This window comes from Elgaria multicarinata, chromosome 17 (genome assembly GCF_023053635.1).
Source record: "Elgaria multicarinata webbii isolate HBS135686 ecotype San Diego chromosome 17, rElgMul1.1.pri, whole genome shotgun sequence".
Taxonomy (NCBI): domain Eukaryota; kingdom Metazoa; phylum Chordata; class Lepidosauria; order Squamata; family Anguidae; genus Elgaria; species Elgaria multicarinata.
Genome location: NC_086187.1, coordinates 26,123,756 through 26,143,008, shown reverse-complemented (window position 1 = coordinate 26,143,008; position 19,253 = coordinate 26,123,756). Strand labels below are relative to the sequence as shown.

Sequence of the window (19,253 nt, the reverse complement as noted above, 5' to 3'; positions counted from 1 at the left end):
TAAAAAATATATATAACTACATATGACTAAGTTAATTTGTTCTTTTTACTACAGGTATCCACACTCCAATTACAAGGTATTCTTAGCATCGGAAGTCACTTTAAGGTGTCTCCATCAATCAAGGAAATTTGTAATGAGTATCCCATTATGTTATTTCCTGTTTAATGTCAGTTGAAAAGGATCTTCCAAATTATCCCTGATGGCTCATGTGCTTTTACTGAAATGAGTAAAGGGTGTATTTACACTACAGACTTAAGCTGGTTTAATAGACATTCCCTCTCTCAGGGGAATCCTTGGAATTATAGTTCTGTGAAAGGGATTAGGGGTCTCTTAACAGAATATCCAGCAGCTGCAGCAAGCTACAGTTCCCAGGGGTATTTATTTAGTTATAGCATTTTTTTATCCCACCCTTTAGCCAAAAAGACTCCCAAGGCGGCTTACAAAGGTATTTCTTCTTTGGGAGAAGCCATAACAGTTGAAATTCAATTTCACTTAAATAGCACTCCCCCCACTCCCACCCCACATATGTTCGTATTTTATTTGGTGCCTGCTTGACTATTTGGGAGAACTTTTGCCTCTCTGGGTCTCTCTGGATTGCAGTTTATGCGGCCATGATGATCAAAGAGCTTCCAAACTGCACAACTGTGCAGATCCCCTGCTAGTTAAATTAGTGCAGTTAGCTGTATCAACGTTCACGATAGCAGCGGACTGTCAACATATCAAATAAAAGCTCACAATCCAGGAGATTGAACACTAAAACCTCTGCAGTCCTCCCCATCCATATAAAATTGTATAGGATCTATAAGAAGTTGAAGGTGCTTACTAAATCATACTGATCTACAGGGGCATTAAAGTAAAACAACGTTTCAAGAAGTACATGGCTGCAGGATATATATTAATGGGCACCTGCTCTCAGGCAGAACGAAATCTTCCCAAATTACCTAAGAATGTAAAAAATGCCTTGCTAGACAGTCCAAAAGTCTGTCTAGAGCAGCCTTCCTCAACCTGGGGCGCTCCAGATGTGTTGGACTGCACCTCCCAGAATGCCCCAGCCATTCTGGGAGGTGCAGTCCAACACATCTGGAGCGCCCCAGGTTGAGGAAGGCTGCTCTAGAGGCTAGCTTCTAGCCCTACACTCTGTTGCTAACACTGGCCAGATGCTTCTGAAAGCTTCCAAGTAGGCCTTGAAGTTGAGAACCAGTGTGGTTGAAGAAGCAAGGAGATTAGATTCAGATTCCTGCTCATCCATGAAGCTCTCTGGGCAACTTTAGGCTGAACATGATCGTTCTCAGACCAACTTACTTCACAGCGATGCTGCAAAGATAAATCAGGGAGCACGTACATTGCCCTGAAATCCTTGGAGGAGGGATGATGATGATGACGATGATGATGTCATCCTGTCCTGCCATCTATCCTGTGTATGAACTACATGTTGCCAGATTCAAAGGCAACTTAGTATTAGGCTACAGCAAACTCTCTTATTTAAATTTGTATGCTCTGAATAGAAAAACAAAATGCATTCTGGTATCACTTCATCCATACGACATTTGCCTACCCTTAACACGGAATGATAGGATGATGACCAAAAGAACTCACAGTTTCTTCCTTTGCTCTTCTAACCTAAACGCTATTATTGCAATAACCAATCCCATACATTCCAGACTACATTTTGAGCATATGGCAGATAACTGCCCATCCAAGTGCACTTCAAAACAGTGGTGAAGAAACCCAGCCGTTCTCCATATTGAGAATATCCCTGTCATTCTGCTATCACTCCATTATGAGGGTTATGTAATGAAAAACACACATGTCCCCCGGCTTGGAATGCAATTAATTTCCTCCCTCTTCCCCGAAAAGTTGTAAGTAACCATCCAGACTGTCTCTGAGCATTCTGGTCCTAAGCACTGCTGGAGCTAGGAAACTGGAGCTATTCCAAGTGGTAACCTATATTTTATAGCATGCTAGTCTTCTGGATGTTAGAGTGGAGACTGAGTGGAAAAAATAAACACTACCTTTGTGTTTATCTGGATCCTGTAATTGGGTATAGACTGCTATAGAAGCTTGTTACTTTTAACCACGGTCCCTCTCCCCGCACCCTCAACGCTGGAATTTTAAGTCCTACGCACAAATATACTAATTACAGTAAATAATTATTTCAAGTCTGGAACCACTCACTTGGCCTGGCATATCATTATAAAACCCTGGTATGCAAATATAAGGCTTTGTTCTTCACCACCGTTTTCTAAAATGTAGTTTAGTGGCGCTCTTTTATACCAACCAAATGTCATGAAATACTTCACCTCAAACCATTTAAAGCTGCACAAATTTCAAGCCATTTCATGCAACTTCATTGTATAAGGAAGAACAACGAACTGTCTCCGTTAAATCAGCTAACTAAATACAACACAACGAGCTGTGCAATAGCTGTGGAAATTTCTGGTTTATGACTGCTTTGCTCTGTGTCCCTAGCGCAGGATTTCCAATCTCTTTTCCTTTTCCTTTCCTTTTCTTTCCTTTCCTTTCCTTGCAAAGCTTCTCTTTGGGGATTTTGGGCCCGAATAGAGTTTCCCCACTTTTCCAGGTGGATGCCTGGCCTGAATATAATATGATTCTCCTTCTTAACATCGCCATGTTATTGGGCCAGTGCAGATGTAATGTTGGCTTCCCCTGAACTATATAGATAAGATACTTGGCGTTAGCCTCAGGAATTCATACTCCGTCCTCCTATTCACATCTCCTTCTGGGAGTGAATTTCCCCCTTCTGGATTAACTGTGGGTAAGGGAAATGTTAGTCACAGGATCCAAGCCATATAGTTTGTAGGTTACTCAAGTCACAGATTTTACCATTTAACTCTTGTTGAAAAGGTTGTTAGAAAATTTCGCTTGCATAAATCCCATGCCAACTTAAACAAGTATCATAGCATTAACCCTAATAACTTACACCTTAACCAACCTGTTGAGAGTATCTCCATATAAACCTGAGTCTAACATACTACCTGGAAACAAGTCCCTCTGAAATAATGGAATATACTACCCTATGACACATCAGAACTGAAAATACTAGCACAGCAAATTCTAATGCAATGACACATTCTGTTCATTATTCTTGAGGGATCTTCACAAAGGTGTTAAACTTACGTAGTTAAGTAGTCTAGTGCCAACTCTGACCCTGATGGTTTCTTAGATTCTTCTTCCTTAGCTGCAGTCCCTCTCGCTTCTCGCATTAATTTCTTTTGTTCCTTCTTGCGCTCTTTCTTCAGCTTTCTTTCCAATGTCCTCTTCTCCTCTGCGGAAAGTTCATGATCCTCCTCCTCCTCCTCATTCTGTTTCTCTTTCTGAAGAACGAAAGAATAAAACTCAACATACTATTTATTAGAAAGTACCCATTATTATAATAGGCAGGGTGCATGTGGAAAAACGCGTGAGTAGGTTGTAAAGCATCTTTACATACACGGCAAACAACATAACATTTGCTCCCATTGAATTTTGGTCAGTGGGGGCTAGACCACCCACTGCCAGGAAAGGGTCATGTTTTCTCTTCCCCTCCAACCCATCCAGCAAAACTGCCCCCCAAGTGTAGCATTTATTAGTTACCCAGATGAAAGACATGCATTTATTTTGGAGAAAGTAGAGCGATGCATGAAAGACATGCAAGAACAGCCCCCTGTCCTGATGACGCCAGCATCCGAGTAAGGGAACAGATTTTGCACACTTTCAAATGCTTCCCAAACTACAGCACAGCTACTTCGTCCTACTGAATTGAATGGCAGCTACTGAAAACAGAACCAGCCTCCGTTGGCAGCCTGCATTACCCCACCCATTCCTGTGCTTATTTCCACACTGGATTCCATTCTTTCACTTGACACTACCGTGTAGGGACTATCTTTTCCCACACAAGCTTGCTTGCTCTGTAAGATCTGCAGGGGAAGCACTTCTTCGCTTTCTAACAGTGATGGGAGCATATTAATTAAGTGAGATTTATTAGCTGTCCTGCCATCAATAGCGCTCTGGGCAATGTATGATAAAAACACAAATAAAAATCCACATGCATCAAATCAGAAGTAAATAAAGCAATTAATTAAAAGCAGCAGAGGCTAAAATCACAGGCATCACAGCAACATCTAGAAATACCACAAAGATAAAACTAGTTCAAAACACAACACAGTAGCAGAAATATACAGATGATTGAAAAGCCAAAGAGAACAAAAAGGTCATCCCTTTGGGACTGTAAAGACCACAAAGTAGGTGACAGGCGGGCTTCTCTGGGAAGGGTGTTACATAACTGGCGGGTCAGGGAACATTAATACCGAAAAGGCCTGCTCCCAAGAAGCACATGCTGTATCTCAGCATGCAAAAGCACTCGCATGAGGGCCTTTGATAACAATTAGGCCTTGGGTAGGGAAATACAGGAAGAGGCGCATCTTCAGATACGTGGCCCCAAGTCATGAAGAGTTAGCACATTACTCTGGGTTCAGAAACAGAGCCAGTGAAGATGACACCACACTGGTGTAACAGGATCGTAACACTCATTTCCTCTGAGTGCCCTAGCTGGCATAATTTCTACTAACTGAGGTTTCTGGACCATCTTCAAAGGCAGCCCCATGTACGACACATTGCAGTAATCTAAACAGGAGATTACCGGAGCATGGATCACTGCTCTATCCAAGTAGGGCTGTAGCTAGCATACCAGCCTAAGGTGGTAAAAGGCACCTGGTGCTACACTGCCTTCTTAATGACTCAGAAGGCTCTACCAGCGTTCCCAAAGTAAAAACTTGATTAAGGTGATCATATTTGGGAAACCAAAAAAGAGGACACCCAGTAGGGGGGGCACATGCATGGGAAAGTGTATTTCCAGAGCCTCTGGAAAGCACGTCTTTACCCCCCCCCCGCCACCTTAAAGGCCTCAATTGGAGTGGAGGAAGGGAAAGTGTGTCATCCCCCCACTGCACCTCCAGAAAGCGCATCATTCCCCTCCCCACCACACTAATGGTAGCCTTAAAGGGGGAAAGTGTGTCATTCCAGGACATTATAGAAAATTACAGAAAATCCCCTGACATCCAGGACAAATCTGGGGAAATCCTGACAATTGGTCACCCGAACTTGATCCTTTAGGGAGTGCAACCCCTCTAAGAACAGGTTGAACACCACTAATCTGGGTTGATGGACAAACCACACCATTTTGTCTGGATTGAGCTTCAGTTTATTGGCCTAGCCATTTTATTGGTTGAGAAACATGACAGGGCCTTCTCTGCGGTTGTGCTGAAAGTGTGGGATTCCCTTTGCAGGGATGTATGGTTGGCCCCCTCTATCTTGATCTTCCATCATCCGGTCAGGGTGTGTATGTCCCGGTCTGTCAGGCGGATTAATTTTAATAGGCTAATGCCCTGCTTTTAAGGTTTGGATTTGATGCTACTCCCTCTGTATTTTAAGGCGGCAACAATATTTATGTCTTTTGTGGATATTTTTAAAGTTGTTGTAAACAGTCCTGAACGTTTTGACTGCAACCGAATGTTTTGACTGCAACAGAAAGACCATGTTTTCTAAATAAAGAATAATTATACTCAAGTTTGCCATATTTACGCACTATATTTGTAAGTGTCCAGGCCAAAACACCAATGTCAGAAGGGACTCTGAAGTGAAAAAGGCTTTGCTAGACTTTAAGCTCCTAACTGGAGGTTATGGATTATGCCCTAGGCACACCCTATCTGTAGCTACTGTGATAATCATAGCTGCAACTCTTGGATGCAAACCAGAAAAACAAGAAGGTGCTCTTGCCTCATAAAAGATGGCAGCTTGTTTCTGAACCTGGCAGGATATTAACTCACTTGCCCGATTCCCTCTGCCTTAATTTATATTCCATCTCGTCGACCCGTGGCAGAGAAATGTTTGAAGACATGGAGGAAGACGGACATTTTGAAATAAAAATGTGAGGAAAGGACAAAAATCTAACACGAAGAAGATCCTTTAATTCACCCATCATACCTGCACCACAGGAAAATGGTTAAATATCTGAGGACAAAGCCATTCCTGTAGCCAAGTCCACAGAAGTTTCATCACTGGGTTTCCTGCAAGTAGGGTTGACTGTAAGCATCAAAACCGGGACTGCATTTGTCAGCAAAACATTTTATAACTGAGACTGGGGATGGGGGAATCAGCATCTCACATAAAGGTAGAAAAAATATTTGATCACAAGATGCAGAGTCTTCCCATAATAAGCTATGGTTTAGGTAACGGTACTTACTAAATCAACAATGAAACCAAGGCAGGGAGGATAGCAGAAAGTGTGGCTATTGCTCAACTTGTTTGTTAAAGATTATTATAACAGCTAGACACATTTGACTTAATCTCCTTTGTAGAACAACCTCATGAATTTGTTTATTTTTGCCTCAAACCACAAGGCTTTTGAATTAAGTGGCTCTATTCCATCATGAGAATGCATCTGATAACGGAGGCCTTCCTGCTTTCTTCACAAGCAGGGTTTATGCTGATCACTCCCCTTCCTCCTCCACATTCCTCAAATTATCAAAAATCTCTTTATTCCCACCCCCCTCCCACATTTTCTTCAGTGGAAAGAAACGAAACAACCCATTACAATCCTGCAGCAACGCCCCAGCAGAAAACACCGACCATGTAAACACATCAGCTTCAAAGATAATCACACCCGCACATCTCAAACAAGCAAATGACTTGTTCCCCCTTTGTTACAGAGTTTGCCCAGTATTGAGGGAGTCAAGAGTTCACACAACAAGGTAAACGGTGACAGATCACATAGTATTAATCCTAGCATTAAAAAACACGACCCACAAGGCTTTCAGATTCAAGCCTCCAAGCAGGGCCGGTGCCAGACTATTTTGCGCCCTAGGCAAGGTGAGCTACTTTCACACACACCCACACACACCCACACACCCAAAATGCCAACTTTGATTTTTAAGAACAGATGTTTCCTGGAAAAAATAAGACGCACAAAACTTGAAACTGCTAAATTTATTTTAAAGTGCAAAAAATACTTTGAATGGTTTTAATTTTTGTGAACCGCTTAGGGAGCTTTGGCTAGCGGGCGGTATAAAATGCAATAAACAAATAAATAAATAAAATAAAAATATGCAGCAAGGATATGAATGAGCCAGGGATAACAGGCTCTCCCCACACTATTTTGCATGTGCTTTTAAGTTTTCTTACGAACTAGAGGAGTGAGCATGAAAAAATAAAGTGCCTTGGTCAAAAGGAGTTATCTGTTGCGCAGCTGCTTCCGAAAGACGCATACACAGCTTCATTAAAAAGACAACTATTATGAGCAGTGGAAGGGTTACTAACCTTCCACAGCAATCTGTGTTAAGGTCTGCACTGGAGATCTTTGTCTCTCTGCCACCAGAAGAGTTAGGCCAGCCTTCCTCAACCTGGGGCGCTCCAGATGTGTTGGACTACAACTCCCAGAATGCCCCAGCCAGCTGGCTGGGGCATTCTGGGAGGTGCAGTCCAACACATCTGGAGCACCCCAGGTTGAGGAAGGCTGAGTTACGCAATCAAGGAAAGGGCCTTTTTGGTGATGGTGGCCCAAATGTAGAGTGTCCTACCCAGAGCTGCTCACCTGGTGTCCAGTTTGGTAAATGTTAGCTACCCAAGTAGGAGATAATTTAGGAATGGGGAATTTATGGCCATCTAGATTTTGCTGGACTACATCTCCCATTCATATTTACTCATAATATTATATATCGCAATATAATAAAATATCTAAGCAGTTTACATATAAAAACATTACAATTACTATTTAAAATATTGATAATGTTTTAGAAAACAGGAGCCCCCTGTGTGTTCAAATTGTGGAGAATATTTGTGAATCTGAGCAAAAGAAGCAGGTCTCCATTTCATCCTAGAATATTTTGGAGGGAGATGGTGAGGGCTCCATTTCCGCAAGACTGTTTCAAGCCGTTATTTCGGTTCCTTCTCTTCAAGGACAAAGAAAATTGAGGCTTGCATTTTCTTTAGACCTTTAGCAACAAATGTGATTAGCAATAAGGAACCGTTCAATTAAATAATGACCATGAGCAAAGAAGTATTCACATAATCTTGGCTCCAAGATCTGTTGCCAGCTGACATATTACCTGAAGTTCCATTAACTCATTAGGTCTTTACCTCAACAAGGTCAGAGAAAATGGACTGCCTTTGGGATATAGGAGGGTGCACTCTGCTGTTTGAAATCCTTCCCTTTCTTGAATTAAAGCCAAGGAAGGAATAACAAGACGATCTAGGGTTGCCAAATGTCTTAAAAGGGGGTGGGCGTCAGGAGGAGAGAGTCAACTGGGATGCCTTGGCCCCAACCTCAAGCTCAGAGACAGAGGAGGAGAATGAGGTGTCCGGAGCTCAGAGTCAGAAGAGGAGAAGATCCGTTCAGGTCTGGGTTGCTGTGCCACCAGACAAGACCCAGATCAGGTTCTGCTACATTTAGCCTGACGGCAAGAGCCATAGACAAAGCCTGGGCCCACAAGCACCTGAGGCTTTGACTGCCCCCTGCACTACCATATCTGCCCAAGGGTGCAGAGCCAGGCAAAAGGCCATGGAGAAAAGAAGACATATCCACCTTCAGGCTAGGAGCTTAGCCTCTTCCAGTCTTCTGGCTTAAGAGGGTGGAGATGAAGATAGATATACTAGAGGCAGAGGCTCATAAAGCTTCAGTTCACCTCCAGCCTTTGCAAGATCAGGTTACTCGCTAGGAGCTGTCTGTAGTGCTGCAACTGTGTGCCTGCCTTGGCAGCCTTGCTGCCCCACTGCCCGGTCCCTTTGCCCACTGCCCCTGATTGTCTTTCTGTCATGCTACTGGGCCTTATGGGTACCAACTACAGACTGCACAGAATACAGGGTAGCCATTTTCATGTATGAAATTGGTGGATAACAAAATAAATGGATGGCGGGGGAGGGGATCAAGAAAACGGGCCGGTGAGTTTAAAACTGGGCAAGTTACAACCTTCAAACTGTTGGGGGTAATAATAAAATCAAGCCCTAACTCCAGCCAGTACTGCTTGAACGAAGCAGCTGGGTTTAGAACAGGACGGTTTGCCAAAGGTTATAATAAATAATAGTTTAACATAGCTCTTTAAAGCACTTCACACACTTTATCTCAGTAATCCTTACAATAACCCTGCAAAGTAGGTATTAGTATCCCTATGTTGCAGATGGGGGAAGTTGAGGCTCAGAGAGAGAAAGAGAGAGAGAGAGAGAGAGAGAAAGAGGGGCAGGCAGGCAGGCACGCAGGCTTGCTTAAGGCTAACTAGAGAGTTCTTGGCAAGATCATGTGAATTGGGGATTTCCTGATCTGAAACTCAGATTTGTAGCCTCTACATTAAGCCAGCTTTCTGGTTACGTTATTGTGAGGAGGCCTCCTCAAAGCCCCACAGCTCTCTCCTGCCTTTGTTTGTGGCAACATGCTCACATAAAATATCCCTTAAAGCTACATCAATCAGTAAACAATGATAAGAGGCACTCAGTGTGGAATTTTCCAGGGAAACTTGCCTGTAGGGTCAATCTGTGCAATGCAGGTGGAATATCCTTTACCATCATAAAACCCTGTAAAAAGCCACATGGATTTTCTAAGAAGAAAAACATACCCAAGTGGAAGTTGCAAGGAGGTCCTTATGGATTATGGACCTTACACTGATGTGGGAAGGGCAAGGAAAAACACAGGTGCGACCAAAGGAGAACGGATGCCATAACGCAAAGAATAAAAGGACAATATTACGAGCTACAGAAGGAGAATTAGCAGCAGAATCTGGGTCAGGGGAACTGTGCATTGTGGCCCTATGAAAAATGTTTGTCTCTAGCCCTATAGATTTAGGCCATTCCTACAATAAGTTATATGCCTCTTATTTCTTCAGAGTGCTACCGTACTATTCTGAAGTGTCCATTATTTCTAACGTTTTATCCTGAGAATCTTCTAGAACCATAAACTCCTTTTCTCATATATAAGCTGCACGTTTTGCACCATCATTAGGGCTACGAATAAGTCATGTCCCTGTTGACTCTCAGCAACACACACAAACACAGAAACAAAATAGTAACATCGGGGCGAAGTATGCAAGAATTTCGACTGCTATGTGGAGTACTGTGTCACAGCTTGATCAGGAATGCAAACTGCTTGGGATCTGCCGACTGCAATGAAGGCACCTTCATCTAAAGGGCACCACAGTCCTTCTCCCAGCATGCCTCTAAGCAGAGAAAGAGAAGACTGGATTTTGAGGACACGGAATGGACAAAACCTGAGGAATAGGCTTAGGCAGCAAGGAGAAACGGTCCATACTGCTGGTTGGTACACAGAAACATAGGAAGCTGCCTTATGTTGTCAATCTAGCTGAGTGTTTTCTACTGTGATGGGCAACAACTCTACGGGATCTCAGGCTTTTCGGAGGTCTTTCCCATCATCTGCTATCTGAACCTTTTAACTCTAAATGTCCCTAATTGAACCTGGGACCGTCTGCCTGCAAAGCATGCGCTCTACAACAGACCTATGTTACTTCACAGGTGATAGACGAGGATATCACGTACACTACGGTAAGTTGCCGCTTGATGAATTGCCATTTTTCTAGGGATGCTACCTAATACGCCTTGCTCATATTAGTCCATAATAAGTCTACGGCCACAGCTAGACCTAAGGTTTATGCTGGGATCATCCAGGGTTCACCCCTGCCTGAGCACTGGATCCCCTGTGTGTCACCTAGATGAACAGGTTTGACCCCTGAATGATCCAGGGATAAACCTCAGGTCTAGCTACGGCCCAAGTCTACTTATTTGAAGTCAAAATAGGGAAACACTCAAAACTGCTCTCTTCCTTCCCTAAATGTATATGAACGCCATTCTCCAGCTAAAATGCAAAACAGCTGAACAACGTTGCCAAATTATACCGATCTCACCAATGAGGGTTAACGATGAAAGAAGGCTGTGAGATGATTAACTAACTGAGGTTCAGCCAAAGAACTGTACTGTTGCCGTACGTGACAAAAATACCATAACTGACATCACAACTAGAGAAGGTGCGAGACTTCCACTGGGGGAGTTCGAAATGCAAACTCCCTCTGCTTGAATGCTCTGGCCCCATTTCAAATTGAGGCCAGACTCTTTTGAGCTCTGCTTGATTCAAAATAGGTTTTGCATTCCATCCTTGCAGCTATCCAACCACACCAAAAAAACTCAGCCCAATGAAGACTGAGTAGACTCAGTGGCGATGGGTTGTTGAGTGAGTGGGTGTAAAACTGGGTTGGAGGGAAAATGGAATGGTGTACTCTGGAGGAGGGCATGGCTGACTGATTTTAACACTAAGCAAGAACACTCTACAGTGCAATATTTAATATGACAAGTCTGGAAACAGAGCACTATGAAGAGAGACTGAAACAACTGGGCATGTTTAGCCTGGAGAAGAGAAGATTGAGGGGAGACATGAGAGCACTTTTCAAATACTTAAAAGGTTGTCACACAGAGGAGGGCCAGGATCTCTCCTCGATCCTCCCAGAGTGCAGGACACAGAATAATGGGCTCAAGTTACAGGAAGCCAGATTCTGGCTGGACATCAGGAAAAACTTCCTGACTGTTAGAGCAGTACGACAATGGAACCAGTTACGTAGGGAGGTTGTGGGCTCTCCCACACTAGAGGCATTCAAGAGGCAGCTGGAGAATCATCTGTCAGGTATGCTTTCGGGTGGATTCCTGCCCTGAGCAGGGATTTGGAGTCGATGGCCTTGTAGGCCCCTTCCAACTCTACTATTCTTTGTTTCTATGATACTGCAACAAAAAGGCCAAGTGTCACAGTTTTCACAAGTAAGTCTGGTGCCTACAAGGAGTAGTGTTTTTCTGGGTGATCACTCTGGTCCATTCATCAGGATGGTTGGCTCATAGCCAGTCCTAGAATGTTTAGTGAAGACTTTCTGTTGCAGAAAGCCTCTGAATGACCTGTATGCAGCTCTGTCCTGGTTTTATTGCTGATCTTACTGTGGTTTTCAAACTGATTTTCAAACTGCTTTTAGCATGTTGTAATGTTTTACTTTGGCCTCGAATGTGGCATTTTATTTATCCTGCAAGCTAACTTGTAGGCCCAGATACAGCACAAGAGTCAGGATATAAATGAATGAATGAAAATAAATAAATAAGACATCATCTAATGAAAGAAAATATTTCAAATGGCAACCTTTGCTACTTTAAATAACCTTCATGAACGTTAGCTAGTGTTTGCTATCTTACAACTTCCTTGGCAACAAAAACACCAGAAAGAAATTACATTAACTAGGGAGCCAGAAAGGCTGCTTTAGATGCCATTCCCATTTTACAATTAAAGCTAAAATTATGAAGCATGTGTTCAATTAAAGCTGTATTTAGTCCCGATGCTGCTTCATACAAAACCAAACACATTTCTGAGAAGTATATAAACATCCAGAAGAACTGATGTATATAAAACCAAGTCTACTCAGATGGTAAATTTTAAGGGCACAATGAGAAAAGTGCATATAAAATTTAATTTCTACCTTCTGGAATGTGTACCACAAACACAGAACTTGTAACAGCATTAGAAATACAAATTACTCTTCTGTTTTAGAAATTTATTTGTAACCAATAGTTTTATACCAACATCTTCCAGGCAACATGGGGAAATGAACTGTTCCACAGTGGATAACAATGAGCTTTTTGTGCATGTGTAATGCATGTGCATTTATTAATTTATATTAAAAGGTAATATAACCCTAACCCCTAATCTCACCTCTGTCCCATATCTACTCTGGCAACCCTATTACATGATCTAATAATGCCATCCACACATGCCCAGCTTCCAATGTGATGTATACCATCATTTAATTAAATAACAACAATGACAATGATTTGCCAGCAATGCCCTGCTACACTCTACAAAAGAAAAACAGGGCCGTTCTCTACACAAAAGAATAATGGACACAAATCTGATATGAAAAATGACAATATCAAAAACTGGCGGGGAAACACTTCCGCTTCCCAAGATACACTCTCACTGGCCTTAAAGTGGCCATTCTTGAACAGCTGAGCTACAATTCATCAAGAGGCTGAACTCTATGGGCCGGTTCACACATCACATTAACCCATGGTCCTTCTCTGCGAGCCCCTGCCAAAGGAAGTGAGGCAGGTGGCTACCAGGAGGAGCAGGGCCTTCTCTGCTGTGGCACCCCGGCTGTGGAATGAGCTCCCTAAGGTTCGCTTGGCACCTACATTATATGCTTTTAGACGCCAGGTGAAGACCTATTTATTCTCCCAGCATTTTAACAGTCTATAAATAAATTTTAACTTGGTGTTTAAAATTTGTAATTTTGCATTGCTGCTGTTTTTATCTGGTTGAGCTTTTATATTGTATTTTATAGTATGGTTTTATACTGTTGTTTAATACTTTGAATGTTTTTAATTTTTGTGAACCGCCCAGAGAGCTTCGGCTATGGGGTGGTATAGAAATGTAATAAATAAATAAATAAATGGTGGCTTATAAACTAGGCACAGTAGCTTATTTTGCAAATAGCCTACTGGACTCTGATAGATGATCGGGCAAATAAGCTACAGCGCAGTTTGATTTCCCCATCCTCACCCCCTTCTCACCTAAAAATAATTTTCAATAAATAAAATAAACCTAAGAAAAAGTACAAGTAGAGGGAATCAATCAAATAGAGTAAACATGAATGGAAGCAGCAAGGTCTTAAATAGTACAAAAGCAGGAGCAGAAATGTAACAACCAGTCTCACCAATATCAAACACAGTAGAGGATCAGACTAAATGCTAACCCCGAAAACTTCACTAAATCAATCCATCTTAGATAGTGGCATCCAGAGCTAACCTAACCATGTATTCTGCTTATGATTCTTCTTATAAATATGACACCTCTACAATGCTACTACGCAGCCTCTATTTGTTACAACAGGGTTTATCTGGCAGCCTCAAGCAAGCGCCTTACCCCAAAGCGTGCTGCCTAACAGCAGTGCTTGGCGGACTGTGCTCCATGCTCTCAGACTACCTATCTGATCTCACAGTTCCCTAAACCATCCTTTCTCACTCAACACAGTGGGAGCAGTTGCACACTTCACATGGCAAACGTGCTTGCCACAGACACACTGATTTTACACCTGCGTTTCCTGCAGTAGAGATGTCAAGTGTGATAATCATCATCATCATCATCATCATCATTATTTGTATCCCGCCTTTTGCCCAATGCTGGGCCTCAAGGTGGCCTTACAAAGTGGGGGGAACAAAACCATAAATGTTTAAAATACACAACAAAATTGTAAGACATTAACATAGATGGAGGGCCAGATTATTCTCCAAAGGCCTGCTGGAACAAACAAGTTTTAGCCTGCTTCCGAAAGCCCATCAAGGAGGGAGCCAGCCTAGCTTCCCTGGGAAGAGAGTTCCAGAGCACCGGAGCAGCCACCGAGAAGGCCCTCTCCCATGTTCCCACCTGGTGCGCCTGTGGAGATGGTGGGACTGAAAGGAGGGCTTCTCCAGAAGATCTCAAAGCATGGACAGGCTCATAAGGGAGAATACGGTCTTTCAAATAACCTGGACCCGAGCCATATAGGGCTAACAATAGACAAGTATCCTTGAAACACCCATGTTACATGTGCCTGAAAGCCCTGAATGAGCTGGAGCTCCACAGAGCATGCCTAATGATCCAGGACTGATGTTTACATTTTACATGTTTGCTATGGAATACACAGGTGTGACAGCAGAAAAACAAAGTATCGGCTGCTCTTAAACTGGGATGTGGGGTGAGAGACAGAAGGGTTCCCCTCTTTTATTCTGTCTTTGTTAACTCCTCCAGGTTAGACCCACTTTATGAATAAGTTCCTAAAAGCTATTAGCTGACACCAACCCACAAAAGCCTGTGTTATTAATTTGTGGCATGTGAAACTATCAAATGATTAAGAGAATCTTCTCTTACAGTGCGATCCTATATATGGGTACTTGGAAGTAAGTCCGACTGATTTCAATGGGATTTACTACCAGGTAAATGTCTACAGGATTGCAGCCTTAGGACACAATCTTATGTATGTTCAGACAGAAAAAAGTATGGCTGGATGGGGAGTTCTGTTAGGTGTAGGACTTTTTTCTGTCTAAACATGCATAGGATTATGCCTTTAATTTATTTAATCATATCCATATGCAGACATATGCAAACAATACTTATGGAGAAAAAAGGGTGCATTTATGTGTCAGACCAGGCACCATCCCAAAAGTGTGTGAGACAAAGAAGAATGTCTCTTCTAAGACGGTGCCCAGCCTCTGTGGGTTTTGTCAATACTTGTATGAAAAACAATTAATTAAAAATAAAATCTGCTGCCCAGTGAATCATGAGCAACTTTTAAAGTTATTTTTTAGAACTTTAAATCAGCTAAGTTAATTGTACTATAGCTCAAAACAAATGTTATGGCCCCAAATAACAAAAGAAGAAGTAGAAAAACCAAAATCTCTTTCAGTTTACAAATACTTACCTTCCTGGTCACCTGGACTCACTATAGGAGACCAGGTGAGAAACTATTAAGAACATAAAAAGACCCCGGTTGAATCAGATCAAATTACTAGTCCAGCATCTACTCTCTAACAATGTTCATAGAGATTCCACTAAGAAGTACATGTGCAAGACATGAAGGCAACCGTTTACCCTGAGCCCACCCAGCTCACAACATCTATAGCTTAATGCGTCTGAAAACAGAAAAGAAAAGTTATAGCCCTCTTCTTCCCAGATACGTTGGTGTAGCCAGGTTTTCTAAGCCTGGCTTAGACTCTGTGCTCTGCTTCCAAGACCAGGCTATCTCTTAGGGCTCATCTACACGAAGCAGATATTCCACTATGAAAGTGGTATGAAAGCGGTATATAAAATGCAGCAGCCACACTACTGCTTTATAGTGGTACTGAAGTGCACTGACAACTGTTGGGATCCATGACACATATCATATACTACTTTCATAGTATTATATCCTGCTTGGTGTAGCTGTGTCATGGGCCCCAACAGTCGTCAGTGCACTTCAATACCACTATAAAGCAGTAGCGTAGATCCTGCAGTGCACTTCAATACCACTATAAAGCAGTAGTATGGCTCCTGCCTTTTGTATACTGCTTTCATAGTGGAATATCCTGCTTGGTGTAGACGAGCCCTTAGTTATTTACACCTCATTGCATACTGGTGTTGCTAAATACATGCCAATCATTGTAGGTGATCAGAGGGGGGGGGGGGGGAAACTCTTGAAATTGATTACTTATCTATTCATACAACAACATCCAGTCTTTATCCTACCACCCGCAAATCTGAGCACAATGCTACAAATGGGAAAGGAACAAAAAGACTGAATTCGTAACGTCGTTTTTTTTGTTTGTTTGATTGGTTAAGTTCCGCAGCCGTGTTAGCCTCAGAAAAATCATTTCTTTTTTTAGGCTGCGGGTAAAACCAGCCGGGCTTGGAAGGACTCGAGTATTAAAAGAAGAAAAAGAAAGAGAGAGAGGGGGGAAAAAAACCCAGTGGCAGGAGAATACGATGTTTTTGAGGTCCTTTCCTGGAGAAGGAAACAAGAACGCAGTCTCCGCCAATGAAAGGAGAAGAAGTACCACAGAGAGTAGGCCGGTTGCCAAGCGAGCTCGGCAGCGTGACCGAGCTGCATTGAGTTTCTTTAATGAAAGCCAGGAAAGAACACATTACACAGTGTTTCTTCAGAGAGCTAAAGCTAGCCTCCAGTGATTGAAATCAATAAAAACAGTCGGCAAGGGGCCCAAATGGGGGGAGAACCAAATCTCCACTTCACCGTTTGGTCTGCTTTCCACTCGCTTCCTTCCCTTAAAAGTTAAACTTTGATAAACTGCAAGCTACTCATTGCAGCGCTCCAGCGATTTTTCGAATTTTATTTTTGGTCCAGGGGCCTGGCGAGCGGACAGCCGTTTTAAGCTTCCTTCCAGCTCACCCCCTCCGTTTCTCTTTTGCAGCATGAAAGGATTGTTTTGAACGGGAAACCTGCCGAGAAGGACACCTCTGGACGAGCGCCTGATCTTACACCGGGAGCAGGGGGTAGTGGGGAGAAGGAAGTTCATAGCAGAAAAATGATAAAGAGATGAAAGAGGGATGCAAACATGGGATTTTATTCAGCAGAAAGCTCTCTGTCTGGATAGCATGTCAGCTGCTGCTGTGGCGAATTCTGAAACTGCTGAAGAGACAGCCTTGGAGGGGGGTGAGCCCATGCTAAAAGCACAACAGGAAAACCATCTGAGAACTCATGGCCAGTTAAGAGTTCAGGATCAACCTTGGGTAAGTCTCTGATAGTTTTGAGCATTTTGGGCAAAAGCCTGAAATCTAAAAGACACTCATTTGCATAGCTGCCTAAACATGTTTTCAGTGTGCCTTCCTGTTAATTCTTTAACGACTACTTAAATACAGCACACTTTAGGAATCTGAGTGAGGCGGATTTGACAATCCTGCCAGAAATCCATTGTCACAAGGAATGGCCAAATTCGCACAAAGCCCGGGACAGGGGGCTTTTGTGTGTAGTTGGCCATTCATTTATTTTTGCTGTGTTTTTGTTTAACTTGATTTATCGACAAGAGTCCGGCAATTACGTAACCCCACCCGCTCCCTTAAGGGTTCGGTGTTCCATGTGTTAGGAGGCCTGGTTTGCTGTTCTGATGGTGAAACATCACGAAGGCTCTGCATCGAGAGCAAACTGCATTTCTAAAGGGTTCAGTAATGATTTTCGAATGGAGCATGTATCCACTTGATTCATTTTACAGACCGCTTCAGCGCTGCAGCTGCACTGTGCCTCTAAACGGTCTGCCTGCTGTTTAAAACTAGAAATATTAATGTATGTATTGCTCTCAAAATAATATCACAAGATGCAGCTAAATCGTTTTATTTTCAAGGTGGAAAGGTTAAACGAGTTGTGTGTGACTGCTGTTTGATAGAACACCCATATAAAGAGACAAGTTAGAATTGTGTAGGCAAGTAATTCCAAGACTTTTCAAAATATTTTCAACCCCGGTACTTATTCTGATACTGAGACTTACACTGCAATCCTACGTATGCCAACTCAGTAGTAAGCTCAACTGAGTTCAGTGGGCTTTATCCTCAAGGACTGTAGCCTTAATGGCTAAAACTTCTATCAGCTGAAGCAGAAGCATCAACAGTGACCAGTGCTCATTTCATGGGTTTGGGCAGGAGGTGGGCTGCTGGGCAGGTGAAGGAATACACAGGAAGGGGGGCTGGGGCAGCAAGGGGGCCTGCCAACTGTCATGGTTTTTAAACAACGAATCATGAAAAACAACAGTTCAGTTTGCTGATCATAGTGGATGCAAAGGGAGGGGGAAAACTTGATAGGAGTCAATAGTACCTTAGGCTGAAAACTAAGAAAGCAAAGGCATATCCATCAAACATACAAGGGCACACCCACCAGACATGTAATGCCCCCCATCTTCATAACACGGACATTTTCATTGCCTAAGAATTATTTCGCATTACATTAACGAAGGTTCCACGCTGCCTATTTGTATTCATTTACCCAACAACTGGTTTAAAAGCCAGGAGGCTGCTTGTTCTTTTGGTTAAAGATATGCTAAAAACCAGCACCACCACAGTTGTCCGACAAAGTCTTATCAACAGTTCAAAATACACCTCAGCAGCTGCAGCACGTGAAATGGTAGGCCAAGCACCACACCATCCACTCAAGGGATTTACGTTCTAGAGACCCTGGGGAGGTGTTGAAGGCATGAAGTACGACAATTCTTGCATCTCACATTAACAGAATATTTAAAAGACATCTCCAAAAGGTAAAAATAAGGGCAATGATTGATCATACTATAAAAGGGGGTATAAAAGGAAGATATCAAATAGTGCTTTATTTTTAGAACATGGAATTGAAAAGATCAAAACAAAACCAAATATTTGACAGGAGTTTTGGATATTTTCCAGTTAATGAACAGGTACACAAAATGCCACACTCTTCCCAACTTCTCAAACTTTCCTGGAAATACTGTTGATCTGCTGTGACACACTGGAATCTGGACTACACAAACTGGTGGGTAGAGAGAACCATAGCCCGGGCAGGTGATGGTGGACTAAACAGCCAATTGTATCCCTCACTGGCTGACTAATACACCTTCATACTTGCAGTGTGTGAAGGGGCCACCACAGATAGAAGAGGACAGAATTTTTATATTGCATAACTTCTTAACAACCTCTTTAAACACTTCACTGACATGTGAACCAACTCCATGATTCTATGGCAAGG

General features: G+C 42.7%; 1 protein-coding gene across 1 annotated transcript in view; it reads right to left on the bottom strand.

Moving 5' to 3' along the window:
* C17H7orf50 (chromosome 17 C7orf50 homolog) overlaps positions 1–19,253 on the bottom strand; it is a 129,187-nt gene that overhangs the window by 26,223 nt on the left and 83,711 nt on the right. The window contains exon 3 of the mRNA XM_063143038.1: positions 3,139–3,335. Within this exon, the coding sequence (XP_062999108.1) occupies positions 3,139–3,335 (197 nt within the window). The remainder of the gene's footprint in view (positions 1–3,138; positions 3,336–19,253) is intronic.